We start from the raw sequence: 15917 nt of genomic DNA on the forward strand, positions 1-15917 counted from the left end.
TGTAAAAAAATATAGCATTCTTTTTCTTTATTTTGAGTTAATATAGTCATAATCTTAAACTAAGGTGACCATATGTCCCGGATTTGGGTTGTTAGTCCTGCATTGAACACTGTCCTGGAAAGTGTTCCGCATTTGGTCATGTAACATTTTCAACATGTTCGCAAGTTGTCAAGAACACAAAGTTGTCATTTTCTTATACTACTAGCAGCCTGGGACGCCCTGTAGTGGGTGTTCTAGCAGCAACGGTGTCATTCCATGGTATAAGTAATAAATTCATATCAATAATTCAATAATAAATTCCTATTGCAATAATAATATACTGAATTTATTATTAATTTAAATAATATCTAGGGGAGTCCCTAGTGGCTGTTCTAGGCATATCATGACAGATATACAAACAGCGCCATCAAGTTGTGAGAAATAAAAACAATTATTTTTCTATAAAGAGTTATTTTTAAGTTTATTTATGCATTTATGTATTTATATATTTTTCTACTAAATTATTTATTAATGAATTAGTTATTATTATTATTATTATTATATATATGTATGTCGGAGGTCCACCCCATTTTTAGCTCCCACAACACAGAAGCGTCCTGCATTTCAATCTAACATACCTGGTCACTTTATCTTAAACTATACAATGCAAATGACTATAAAAAATTTATTTTAGAGCATCATGAATAATTGTGAAATATTATTATTTTAGTTATTTTTTCAGCCAGTTTCATTCAATATATTTCAGAATTTTAATTAATGATGTCATCAGTGAATTTAGGAAATATTAATGATTTATCATTTTTGAAAATTGTATGTATAATGTTAATTTATAAGTAAAACAATGAAGTTTAAAAATGGTAACTATATTGAATGAAAGTCAAGAAAACAATGTTCAAGTATTTTTTGATTATGATTATTGATTGGTTATTTTGTTTATTTAATGTTCAATTATCAGCAGTCAAAATTAATTTCTTGTAAGTTAAATTTGATTGATTAATTATAATTTAAGATTCTTTTAATAGAATAAATATTAGTTCACTTACATCAATATGAATGTGAAATTTTATTGATACATATTTATGTAACAGTTAACAATGCAGATGAAATTTTTTATTGTTCCAAAAAAACCATTTCTTTTCAAAAATGGTTTTCATAACAGAATTTTTCTCAGAAATGTCAAATGAGAAAAACTTTTTATGAGAAAAACTTCTAATTTCATTTTAATTTATAGCAATTGATAACTCAGTCATCCATCATTAATACTGCAATATATTCTGATTTGACTCTGCTGGTAACAATTTATTTAACTTTTTACTGTAAAAATTTAAACTACTAGTTTAAATTTTTATTTATTAGTGCAATTCAAATATTTTCGTTTATTGATGCAAGTTTAAATAGTTTAGTTTAGTTTATTTTTATTAGGTATGAACAAAAGAAGCTATTTATGTATTTTTACCAAAAGAAATTATTATAATGAGTTATTTGAAATAATTTTCTGGATATGCTTTGTATTCATAAAAGTTTCTGAGGTTAATTTTTTTTTTCTAGAATTTAAAGTCATTTAGTAAATAATTTGATCATTTTTCTAAATATTTCATTTCAGCAATAAATTGGCTTAACATTTAAATAATTGACAGTTCAAGCAAATGTATTATTGAACTTTTTTAATGTTTGAAAATTTTTATCACAGATGAATAGACAGTTGTGTTTTTCAAATTCTTTTACTGAGTATGCCTATTATATGTGAGAAATATTGTTAACATTTTATAAATTCATATCTAATACTATATAATATTGGTGTCTTATTACTCACTTTCACTTCAGATTACATTAGAAACTTACAATTTTTTCAATTTTAATTTATATATTATATGTATTTTGACTGGGATGTTTCCAGACCTTTTTAGGTTTGGTATGCAATATGCAAATTACTTAGTTCCTAACTTTGAAAGATTTATTTACATATTTCTCATATATATAGTCTGCAGGATTTGGAACTGAATGATAAATTGTATATTCTATGCTACACTAAAGAGGACTGAAAATCTTTTAATCAAAATGCATATATATGTAAATTAAAGTTGTATAAATCATAGTTATTAATGTCATGTAATGTAGTATATAGTAGTTTAATACATCAATATTGAAAAACTGAAATATGAAATTATAGCCTTCTAAACAATTGTTCTAAGGATTGACAATTAATTTAATGCAGCTAAAAATACACATGAAAATAATGGAAATTGTCATACTAAATTATTCATCCATTTAATTTCTATTTTGTGATTGTAATAATAGCTTTCTCCTTATTAGCAGAAAAATGTTTTTGATGCAGCAGTTTTGAATAACACAGCTGGTAAGTATATTATTATCTATTACACAAAATGATCTGTAAGCAATTCTGTGATAGACTACTAAGATTTTTAATGAAAAATTAATGTAAAACTGCAAAAAACTTCAATATATATATATATATATATATATATATATATATATTTAATCTTGGTTGAGTTTTTATTTCAAAAATTATTTGATTTTTATTATAATATAATTTTTCATGTACTTTAGTACTGTAAATTTACATATATACACAAATATCAAATTTAGTTTTGAATAATTACTTGATAAAATATTTTCAATTTTAAGTTATGAACTTATAAAATAGAATTTGGTTGTTCTGTTTTTCTAATTAATTCTGTTATGAATAAATTTTACATGAATGGAATGGATTTATATTTTTAATAATTTATTTTCAAAAATGGAAATATGCATTTTTGTAAATATATATTTCAGAAAAATTATATTTTATAATTCTTTTGTGTTTTTGTTTATTGCTTTCCAAGTGTATGGCGATGAACCAATAATTTTTGTTTCAATGAGTTTTATTTATGTAAGTTTGAAGAATAATAATATTACAAAATTGTTTTTAGAAATAAAAAAAAACTAATATATTTAAACTACTACATAATTTATTACATATTAATTTAAATATAATAATTATAATAAAAAATGCCTTACTCTATATATATATATATATAGGCATTTTTATTTTATTTTTAAAAGGAATTGTAAGCCATTTTCCAAATATAATAATAGTTCTAATGTGGAAAACATTGGATAGTATAACAAGAAGATAAAAATCTTGTCATGGAAATTTTTTTTCTAAAATTGAATTTTTATTCAAATTTGTTGGAAAAACAAAAATATAATTAAATCATTATTTTACATTGTCTGCCAGTTCAAAGATGTAAACCAATAATTTTATTAAATGTTTCATATAATTTTTTAATAAATAAATTTTTACCATTTTAAAATATTTTGTGAAATATCCACTTAAATTTATAGATTTAAATAAAGAATTTTTATAGAATATATTACATACTCTCATTAAAAATTAATAACTACATTAACCATTAAATGTAGAAAAATTTTCTTTATTTATATATAAATAATATAATGTTAAAGTTATATTAATACTATATAAATTTTAGATATACAATATTAAACTTTTCAGGAAAATCAGAAGAATATCATCTAAACAGTATGAATAGTTCCAATATGAAACAGCCTGAAGATAAGAAATATTTCTTTAATGCTGATAAAACGTCTAAATATGTTCAACCTTGTTTGTTCAATGCTCTTGAAATTCATGCTAAATTTCAACATTATCGCTCAGAAAATTATGCTCAAGCAGTTCGGAATACTTCTTGCATATCAGTTGAATCTAAACTTTACAAAAAGAACTTTTCTCCTCTAAAATATGAATCAATAGAAGAAAATTGTTCACCTGAAATAATTTTATCCAAAAGTGTTCCTTCATCTCCAAAACAAATTCATGTATCAAAAAAATCATTAACATTACCATCATCTAGAATTTGTAATTTCCATTATAATGAAACGTGCAGCTCAAGCATTTCAAATTTTTTTAAGAAGTTTTCACCAAAAATTAGAAAAAGTCTTCAATCTAAACATAAGCCATGGATTGTAATTCAGTTTTCACAAAAAGATCTTGATACAAATAACATTGACAGTGTAAAAAATGTAAATAATTCTCAAACTTTTAAGTTTTCTTCCAGTAAAAAAGATTTTTGTGATAAATTTAAGACTAGTGATAAAAGTCTCTACAAAAGAAAAATTAATATTAATAATATTAGAAGAAATGGCAGTTTAACCAATCTTATCCACTCAACTAATAAAATTCATAATAAATATATTTCACTTCAGAGTATCAAGTGGAAAAAGAGAAAATATTCTGAAAAAGAAATTAATTGTTGGAAGAATAAATTTTTAACAAATGAAAAATCATTTTCATCTAGATTATATGGAAATAAGTCTTTAACAGAAATAACATCATTAAAATCTTTAGAAGATAATTTTTCTGTAAATCATAAAAATAAGAAAGGAATTTTTACAAAGAAATTTGCTAAACATGAACAGGCACATCATTGTGAAGATTATTCAGAAGTGCCATCAATCAAAGTTCACACATCAGATGATTTAAATCAGGTATTAAAACAAAAACACTGATAAGAATGCATGCATTCTCCTGTCTGATGGCTGATGCATGTAGGTAGACCTGTAGCATATTATTTGTATATACTTGAACATTTCACCAATGATACCTGATCATATTATTTACAATTACTTTAATAGTTGTCAATATCAAAATATTACTATACCATATATAGAGACAGTGGTGAAATGTTAATCTCATCCATTTTGGCAGTGCATGATATATCATTGTTGCTGAAAGATATTAGTGGAAGTATTAGAGTTAGTGCCTTGTTGATTTTTCTTTTCTATTAATAACTTCCCAATTTAACCAAGACTGAATAACCCCTTGGTGAATTATAATTAATTTAGTTAATAATAATAATAATAATGTAAAAAGTTATGTTTATATACACAAAGTTGATAAGATATTTCTTAAATTTATAAAATTAAGCATAAATGATATTATGAATAATAGTAATTATTCATGATATATTTATGAAAATATATTGAAAAATTGGAAATGTATGTATGTATTTCTGAATTTATGTAAATTTTATAAATGTACAGTGTAGTATAGAGTTTTGTTCTGCATGTTTGTCATGATATACATATATATAACATTCATAGCTTATTTAGAATATTCTATTCTAAATAAGCTATGTTAGATATGTAAATGATTGTTTTCCAAATGTTATACTGTATGATCTTATTTTAATTTTGATTATTTTTGTATTGCTTTTTAAGCTTAGAAAATGACAAATATTTATTAAATGTAATGTGTAATACAGTGTTTGTTGAATGAACATGTGAATATAGTTTTATAGTTTTAGCTTAATTTTAAGTTTTGATATTATATAAATTTATAAAATCTTTTAAGTAATTAATGTAATAATTTATTCTTTATAAATCACAAAAAAATTTAATTTTGATTAAGAGAACAGAATAGTCTAATTTCATCAATTTAAAAGATACTGATTTTATAAATAAATATAATATATTGCTAATTTACTGATAAATAAAATTTCTCTATGATACATTAGTGTTTTTATATGATGATGATGGTGATGAATGTAATAAAACACATAAGAGTTTTATTCTTAAGATGCAGTTGTGCATAACAGTTATTAATGTTGTTTAATTATTCATATTCCATTTTTTATTTATTAAATGAAAGTACCATTAAAAATGTCTATGATATATTTTAACATTTTTTTGCACATGCATACCAGATATTTGTCATTAATATTAATTATTAATGAACAAGTTAATTTAATTTATAAATATGTATATATTAGAGTAGAAAATCTTATTTACAAAAATTATTTTATAGAAAGATCCTGTCAATGAAGTAACAGTTTATCCTCAACCATTGAAGCTTACACTTAAATCATTAAGTATGACATCCTTGGTGAGTATATCAAATTATGCTTTTAAAATAGACTTTATTAAACACCATAATTGAAATTTATATTTGTTTATTTGATAACATTTAATTGTAATATTTCATTTCAGGTTCTTGATAACAGATTTTTTTTTTTAAATTTTGACTCCAGAGGAATAATAAATGAAATAGTCTATAATTTTTTCTCATTAAAACTTCAGTTGGCAAAAATTATAGTAGATTGAAGATGCAATAACATAAAATAAATTATATAAGTTTTGAAAAGTTTTGGCTATTCTCTATTAATCTTAGTTATTATACATAATTCAGAAATACTTGTCTGAGCAACATGATATGTATATATGTATAATAATATTGTATAGTAGAATTCCTTGATATTTTACAAAATTTGGATCCGTTTTATTATATCTATTAAGTCAATTAAGTCTATTATAAACTTTGTTTTTATGACTTTTTTATTATCTGTATTTGATAGTCTTTTTTCATTTTTAACTTTATTTACAATTATTTATGCATGATAGAATTTAGATTTTATTAATAATTTATATTCAAATTATGTCTGATTCATTCAAAATGTAAAATTTATATTTTGGTTCGAAATTGTCGCATGCATTCATCTTATTATAAACTTGTTTCTAAAAATTTATGTAACAAAATTTCCATTTCATATGCTCAAAATAAATACAGAATAAACATAAACTAAAAAATATTTTACAGAGCAAGTGAAAAATACAATTGGACTCTAAAGTTCTAAGTAAGTTTCTTTAAAATATTTAGATTTTCAAAATGTTGATGACAGTTACATATTACTTTATGTTATATTATGAAATAAAATAAATGAATATTAGAATCCGAACTTTATATAAGATATCTTTAATGAGTCATGAACTGAGATGAACAGAATAAAATATTTGATTTTCAATCAATAATAATTTATACCTTAGTAAAATGCATTAAATGAAAATGTCATTAAGCTTTTAATGATTAATAAATTAAACATTTGAAAATTCCGTTTCAAACTTGTTGAGCAATATTTAAATAAAGAACAATTTATGATTTTTTAAATATTTAATATTAATCAAAACAAGTTTAAAATATATTGAAGAAAACTGCTACTATATTGAGTATAAAACAAATATGAGGCCTGAAGATGATCATTAAAGGATGGTCGAAAATGTTTGTTTAGTTAAAGTGTAATACTCATTGAGAGTAAAAGAATAAGTATAAACAAATGATTTATAAAAATTTTTGAGTAAAAATTCTCTCATTATACATAAAATATAAAAAAGCATTAACTTTGAAAATAATACAATAAGTGTAACATAAAATATGAATATTTTAAAGAAATTTGTATGACATTTGAACCAAAATATGAGAGTTTCTAATTATTGAAAAGTATAGAATGGTATAAAAGTATAAAATTACAACAATTTTGTGCAGATAACCCATCATGGTATATATCCCATAGAAAATGACAGAACAAATAAAACTTTTACATAATCTACTCTTCTATACTTTGCACCTTTGGATAACCTAACCACTGTAATGGTTAGGTCATCCAATAAGATGCTGAAATTTTGTGTCATTCATCAGATTAATGTTTAAAAAACATAGTAGTAAAATAAATCTTTATGTAATCTTCTAACTTGAAAGTTATAATAATTTAAATTTTTTACAAATGTTATTTTAATTAATGTAAAACAAATTTCTACACTATAGAATTTAAAAAATAAAACAAACAAATCAAAATTATAATGACATCAACTTTAGTTTTGATTTTGTTACAGAAAAGTATTGGATTGTTTGAAAAGTAATTTCGTTTTTTCATGGGAAAAAACAAATTTTCATATAATATATAAATATTTTATTGAAATATATATTGACCATTTTGGTCGAATACCTGTTGCCATCGTTCTGGTAGTAGCATGATTCCACATTCATAAAAGTTCTGATCTTTGCTTACAAAACAACTGATCCAAGTGATTTTTGACATCCTCATTTGAAGTAAATATTTTACCATTTAAAAAATTTTGTAAAGACCAGAACAAGTAGTAATGTAAGAGTGCAAGCAAGATCTGGCAAATATGGTGGGTGTGGTAGCACATCCCATCCGAGCAGTAACAGTTTCTGACGAGTTACCAAACTTGTGTGAGGTCTGGCATTATCATGGTGAAACACTACATTTTTCCTGTTGATCAATTCTGCCCAAAATGTTTGATGGTATCACTCAATTTGTCCAGTTGATGGCAGTACACTTTTGAATCAGTTGTGGAATTGTCTGGTAGAAGCTAAAAAAAAATTTCCTTAAAATCCCACCAAATGGAGAGCATCGCCTTTTTTTATGAATATCGGCTTTTGAAGTGCTTTGAGCCAGCTCATCTCTTCTACTCTGTGATCGCTTGCATTCAACCATGTTATAAACCATGCATGTCAAAGATATGGCCCGCAGGCAATGACTAGCTCGTGAGACAATTAGTTGCGGCCTGTGACATCGATTCAATAATGCTATTTATTTTTTTATCATCTTGATACCAAAGAAAATGTGTTATTTTGTACTTAAACAAATTAATACTTAATAAACAAAATTGTTGAACTCAATTATTATCATCATTATTATTATTATTTTTATTTTTATTTATTCATATTACTTAGAGATATTTATTTTATTTGATTTATTTTTGTGTTTAATTTCTTGTTTACATTATATTTCTCTATTTCATCTTTTGAATTTCAAATTAAAGTCTGTCTTGGCGAGATCATTTATTGCATAATTCTCACTATTTTGCATATAAAATGCATGTTTTTGACATATTAGTAAATTACAGTTTATGCTTATATTTTGAGTCTTGCGATCCATATTTCTGGATCAGTTTACAGACCTGCTTCAGGCCTGTAAATTGGCCGAAAATGTTTGTTCTGTGATTAAAGTTATTGCTGGAAAACTACAAATGGTGATTTATTTTTATTTTATTGTGAAATCTTGGGTTATTAAAAAGGAACTTTTGGGCTACTTTTTAGAAAACTTTTGGCTACAAATGATAAAAACATCTGGCTCACTGTCATACTTGAGACAAAAAATTGGCACTTAAGCAGTTTGAGTTTGACACCCCTGTTATAAATAATCTATTTTTCATCACCAGTCATGATTTGCTTCAAAAATGGATCATTTTCTTGATGTTTGAGAAGCAAATCACAGATGTCAATGTGACTGAGCAAATCTCTTTTCTTTAAGAACACATGGAACCATATATCGATCTTTGAAACAAAATTAAGTCAATTGATCATAAACGGTTGAATTCGACAAATTTAATCTCTTAGCAATTTCTCATGTTGTTATTCAGCGGTTTGTTTCAATCAATACCTTTATTTTGTTTTCATCAGCTTCAACTGGCCTTCCAGAATGAGGTTCATCTTCAATATTGAAATTGCCAGAACGAAATTTTGCAAACCAATTTTGGCACTGTTGTTCTGTCAACACATCATCTCCATACACATCACACACTTTTTTTCTTGCTTGAACAGTATTTTTACCTTTTTTGGGAATAAAAAAAAAAGCAAAATATACCAAAAATGCTGCTTTTGATTTCAATATTTGATGGAACACCAAAAAAAAAAAAAAAACAGTTGCACAGAATCAAACAAAATTCTTTACAAATAAGCCTTGAAATGTCAGCTGTCAAAATATATAATGACAATATGGTTTAAAATGAAGTTGGTAAAAATATAACTAATTTCTCTGGTCATAAAAAACAAAATTGCTTTCCAAACAACCCAGTAATAGCAGAAAGTAATACTGTTATATGTAAACAGAATGAAACATTGTACAGTCAAGCTAAAGCTAATTTTAAATGGTTAATGTTACCTATGGTTCCAAGATGGCAGCTCGTCTCTGATTCTAGCAAGGAAACAGTGGGGACGCACGTTCTAACCTAACCTAACCTATTCTAATAAATTACCATAATCATTACCAACAAAATTATTAGAATAGGTTAGGTTAGGTTAGAACGTGCGTCCCCACTATTTCCTTGCTAGAATCAGAGACGAGCTGCCATCTTGGAACCATAGGTAACATTAACCTTTAAATGTCTATAACTATTTTTAGTCATCAAATTCATTTTACAGTAGTCCTTAAAGAGCAGTGAGTTTATAGCTTATTGAAATGGCAATTATTGCATCATGTGTCTGATTCATCAAAGTTCTTGGAAATGATATCATTATATACAGTAGATAAAGGATAATTACTGGAAATTTATCAGTTTTTAAGATGCAGATTTAAATAGAAGTGTCTGATAATATCAATTAAAGCATGGATTGAACATACAGAAAATAAATAGGAGATAACTAACAGATAATTATGTGCATATGTGTATATGGTAATTTCAGGAAAAACTGTAATGAACAGATAAATTTGTTAGTGTGTAAAGCCTTTTTTTATCAGTGTTTTCTAAAGATGTTTTTAATTTTGGATACAGGAAAATCTGTTTGATGAGTTGATGATTGCAATTTAAAATACTCCTTTTGCATAATCCATACCAAGTGTAAAGTTTACTTTTAAGCCATAGATAACCAATGGATTATCTGCACAAAATTACGGTACATTAAACTTCAGTTAAAATTTTGATTTTCACAAATAATTTAAATTAAAAAACTACAGATTATGAGAATGCTTTAACTGAATAAGATCTGAAAAGAACAAGATTTTCTAATATAATTTGTTAGAAAAGTTTAGTTTGAGAATCTGTATAAATATTTAAAATATTGTGAAAATATTTTGAAATCTACAGAAAATTCTAGTTGTTATAGTAGAATACATGTGTTAAGAAATATGATGTGTATATTAAAGTACAATGCATAATAATAACGTTTGAAATATAAATTATTATTAATATTAATACATTATCTGAATATAGACCTTATGCATATGCCTAAGATTATTAATTTCTTTTGCATTTTTCTGTTTACTTGTTAATTATATAATATTTGATGAAACACTGTTTACTCTTCTTACTATCCACTCTTATAAAAATTCACATAATAACTGAAAATTGTTTTTTATTATTTCAATACTTGTTTATATCTAATTAAGTTTGTAAGAATTCAACATACAGGATGGTCGTTACATAACTCTGGATATCTTCTATTTTCGAAGTTTAGACAATGAAGAAAATTATTCACATTTTCAAGTCTATATTTTAATCCATTTTTCACCAACCACAGAAGTAACAGTTAAAAACGTTTGAAGATAAACTTCACGAAAAAACAAACAGTAAGTAGAAAATTCACATGATTAAAATGATATCAACGTCAGCCTTTCTATGGAGGATCTGACGTTTTTACATTAAAAACGGAAGTTTATCTTCAAACGTTTTTAACTGTTACTTCTGTGGTTGGTGAAAAATGGATTAAAATATAGACTTGAAAATGTGAATAATTTTCTTCATTGTCTAAACTTCGAAAATAGAAGATATTCAGAGTTATGTAACGACATGTAAATGAAATTGGAATACTCAGAACCACCACTAGAGGGCCAGACCAGTTATAAATATGTTAAGGACTTGACGGTATGGTAAGAAGATTATACTTCCGTTTTTAATGTAAAAACGTCAGATCCTCCATAGAAAGGCTGACGTTGATATCGTTTTAATCATGTGAATTTTCTACTTACTGTTTGTTTTTTCGTGAAGTTTATCTTCAAACGTTTTTAACTGTTACTTCTGTGGTTGGTGAAAAATGGATTAAAATATAGACTTGAAAATGTGAATAATTTTCTTCATTGTCTAAACTTCGAAAATACAGGATGGTTTCAAACTATGTGGACAAACTTTGGGAATGAATTCCTGGCAGGACAAAGAATAAAAATGGTTCTATTAACATATGTCCAGAAGTGCACTTATGCATAGGTCTGCTTTTGTGTTCCTGTTTGTCAGTATCTGAAACCGCCTTCCCCAGTAGATAGATTGGTTGAGGGAGGCATGTTGCAGACTCCACTCAGTTGGTGGATCTCAACGCCCTTAAATTTTGCTTGTGAGGCATCTGAAAAGTATTGTGCACACCCAATATGCAGACTTTGCAACAACATGTGGATGCTGTCTGTAATGCAGGTTAGAACATTTGAAAGTGTGCATTAGTCCATTAAGTTATATATGACAACTTGCATTGAGAACCATGGAAAATACTTCAAGCATATACTGTGATTCTGTCAAGGTACTGTACATATGTCATGTTGTGTAATATATCCTGTGTGTGCAGTTCATGACATCCAATGATCCACTGGGATGGAGTTGCTTGCTTGGTATATGTGTTTTGGTGATGCAACCCTGCCCCATAATGGATAAAGCCAGGTTTCCAACTATGTTACTAGAAAAGCAAATGCACAACACTAGTGAAACACTTGAGAAATTGTGAATACACTACAGTGATACCTCTGTTTTCGTTGATAATCCGTCCGAAAACAATCGGCAAAATCCAAAACCCCTTAGAAAACCGAAGAAATTACTTCCATATGAATCAATATAAATCCAATTACAGTAGAGCATCGATTATCCGACCCCTGATCAACTGTCTTATCAGTTAACCTACCGCGTTCTGGTCGGCAAATTCAAATTCCGCTAGTGATGTGGCACTACAATATTTGGTTATGTCTTGGCTACTTTAATATTATTTTTGTTAAATTTTTGCATGTTTTAGCTGGCAGCACTGGCTCGACCATGAAAGGGAGGCTAGTATTTAAACCAGGCCTAATACACTATACTAATAATGTATTTTTTCATACTTTTCGGTTATCCGACCAACCCCAGTCCCCAATTAAGTCGGATAATCGATGCTCTACTGTAATTTGTTCTAGACACTCCAAAATATATATCAAAAACACATTTTATAGAGAATTAATATGGTGTTAAATACAATAAAAAAATTAATAGAAAAGACTAATCTAAAGGAAAGCGATGGAATTATTTGGCTAGATGCGCGAGGTAATGTTTTGTCTTGTAGAAGCTAGTTGGACATGAACTTCTAGTCTATATCGCCCCATGGTAAAGTGTAACGTAATTGTCATGTAATAGTAGTAGTATGTGTTTATGATGGTCGTATCGTGGGGAATAATGCCTTCCGGGTGGTCTATTTAAGGGTAACTGGTCCCTATTCAGGTGTTACAGACCCGGAAAACTCCACATGGCCAGCCTGTCCTGGCGAAGTGCGAACCCACGACTGAACTCAGTGTTCAAGGAATGGAAACTTTGGCTAATGGTGGGCCATTGCAGGGTAATGCTCACACAACAAGAAATAACATGACACTGAGCTGGAAAACGCGTGGGTCGCCCTTTGTTTTCGCAAAATTAGCAGTGATATCACTTGGGCACGCCAACAAAAACCAAGACAGATTTTTCACAAAAAAAATTGATGAAAACTGAAACCGACGATAACCAAAGTCAATGAAAACTGAGGTATTAATGTACTCAACAGTTAGTAAGCAGGTTAAAGGAAATTATGTTAACAGGCAATGAACACATAATAATGCTGGATTTTTCTTTGCTATTTCCATCTGTTCGATTACAATCTTGTTTCTGTGCATTATGATATTTTCTATTCAATTAGGCATTCAAGCAGCACATCTACATCATAAACGAGTGTTGGAACTTACCTACTTGCTATGCTATACATCCTTTTTTAAATATAATACTATCTCCAAAAACAGTGAGTTCTTACAGGCACCCCACTGTCAGGAACTTATGCAAATTGGGAGTAAGACAAGTTGAAAATAAAGTTTTAAAGGAATCCCTGCCGAATATTATATTTTACACCAGGTATATCAACAATATAATGACCTTATGGAAATCAAAACCAAACATCACTAAGCTTTTAGAAGCTTTTAACAATAATCTGTATGATCTGACTTTAAATCTAGAAGAATGTAGCAACACAACAGTCCATTATCTAGATATAGATATTACTCTCCAAAATGGATGTCAACACATGGATTTTCTACAAACCTGATTTTTGCCCATTATTTATACCATCAAAGTCATATGACCCCTTTACATCTAGCAGTGTTTAGAGCTTTAATCAGAAGACCATACATCCATGGCTTGGATCATGAACACTATCAGAGCTCAAAGTATAGAAAGAATAGCTACAACACATGAATAAAATAAAAAAAAATCTGATACAGAACCTGATACATAGAATAGAAGATTAATTTATGAACCATTAGTGCCTGGAGAATACCAACACAAATTTTGCTGCAACTTTGAACAGGTGAATAACTGAATTATGACCATAGATTCACATCCATTTACAAGCAAATAACCAAGTATTTGGAAGCTAAACATTGCTTCTCGAGAAACTCCATGGTATATAACTTGCTACATAACAATAAGGATGATACAGAATATAACAATGCACTGGGCATATACTCCATCTTAGTAAAGGATGAAAGATTTAAATATCAACTTGTGTACATAGTTTCTAGAAATAAATCGTTACAATGCAGGCTCAAGGAACATAAATATGATGTGGACAATAATAAACTAACAACTACATTGGCACAGTTTGCAACAGAGTCCTGGATATCTACAATACTAAACAAAGCTAAGATTATAAAATCAGCCTTGGATGAGGAGCATTTAAGATCACTCAAAATCCTAGAGATCTACAATAAAACATTAAAAAATGAATGCATTAATTATAAAGACACTTTTTCTTTTCTGGTGCTTGGAGGCCATTCTTTGACACCCTAGAAACAAGGGATAGTTTTATACAGAGAGAAAATGTAAATTATTTGGGCTCAATATATGTTTAATTATATTCAATAATAATTTTGCAATATTTAAATTACATGTATTTTAAAATATACTTATTTTTATGTATTGAATATTATAAATTTAAATATTAACATCATAGAATGCATTTAACATTTCTCTGTGGAATTTCAGAATGATGCATTTTTTGAAAGCTAATGCTAAGCTGAAGCAGGTTTATGAATAAACCAAAAATGTTTGTTTATCTTAAATAAACCCAAGTTGGAAAAGTATGAAAGAAGTTTCATTGTTAGTTGTTTCAGCATTATTAATAAGTATAAAATATTCACTTAGGATTTCAAGGGTGCTGAGTCTGAATCTTTAGTTTATTTGCACAAGTGATTGGCTGATTATTAGCAGGAATTCACTTGCAAAAACAGTCAACAAAAATATCAAGACGGGAAAATGATGATAGCTACATTTAGATGCTGCAGAAGTAAGTTCCAAATTTAGTGTGTAGCCTGGAGATTTCACAAAAACAAAAACTTGAAAGAAAATTGAAATTTTCTGAAAAAGAAAAGAACGTAGAATGGTAGAATGTGCTTCTATGAAAATCATGTTGAAATTCAAATTTTTATTTTGAAAAATTTAAATACAAAGAAGAATCAGTTAAATTTTAGCAGTTAAATGATAGTGTAATTTTTTAAATAGTTTATATCCAATTCATTCACAGCTTAAGTACTGTACCTCTTGTATCTTGTACTTAAATATATTAAAAGCACCAAGAATACTTAATTGATTACACAAATATCTGAGTTGCTAATAAATATCTTAGAGATAATTAACTTAATAAATTCATTAATGATTGTAAAAAGTTTTGTAGTAATAATGTTATTTTTCAGTGATTTTATTGATTAAATCATTTAATTTTGATAATTAAAATATAAAAGTTTAAAGAAATACTATTGCAATAAGATTCAAAGTTCACAACTATTAAAATGCAAATATTTGACATATACCTTATTTTAATAATTAGAAATAGATATAGATTCCTTTCAGACAAATATTTAATTTTTGATATAATTACATAGTTATGTATTGATATGCATCTTTTGAAAATCTTCAGCAAACGTATTATTATCAGTTGACATGACAATATATGACATAAATGTAATGTTATGTCTTTCAGGAATTCAATGTAGTGTGTTTGGAAATAATCTTGTATATTAAATGAAAGTTTCAGCTTTGAATCCTTCTTCGTGGCACTATTTTTTCTTAGACTATTA

General features: G+C 26.8%; 1 protein-coding gene across 4 annotated transcripts in view; it reads left to right on the forward strand.

Moving 5' to 3' along the window:
• LOC136979097 (uncharacterized) overlaps positions 1-15917 on the forward strand; it is a 74516-nt gene that overhangs the window by 13801 nt on the left and 44798 nt on the right. For 3 of the 4 annotated variants that reach the window (XM_067275016.1, XM_067275022.1, XM_067275029.1), the window contains exons 2-3: positions 3515-4506; positions 5825-5902. In XM_067275016.1, the coding sequence (XP_067131117.1) occupies positions 3544-4506; positions 5825-5902 (1041 nt within the window). In that variant the 5' untranslated portion in view covers positions 3515-3543. The remainder of the gene's footprint in view (positions 1-3514; positions 4507-5824; positions 5903-15917) is intronic. The other variant, XM_067275036.1, reaches the window with a different exon arrangement.

The sequence above is a fragment of the Centruroides vittatus genome, unplaced genomic scaffold (genome assembly GCF_030686945.1).
Source record: "Centruroides vittatus isolate TY-2023 unplaced genomic scaffold, ASM3068694v2 contig_1154, whole genome shotgun sequence".
In the NCBI taxonomy this organism is placed as follows: Eukaryota; Metazoa; Arthropoda; class Arachnida; order Scorpiones; family Buthidae; genus Centruroides; species Centruroides vittatus.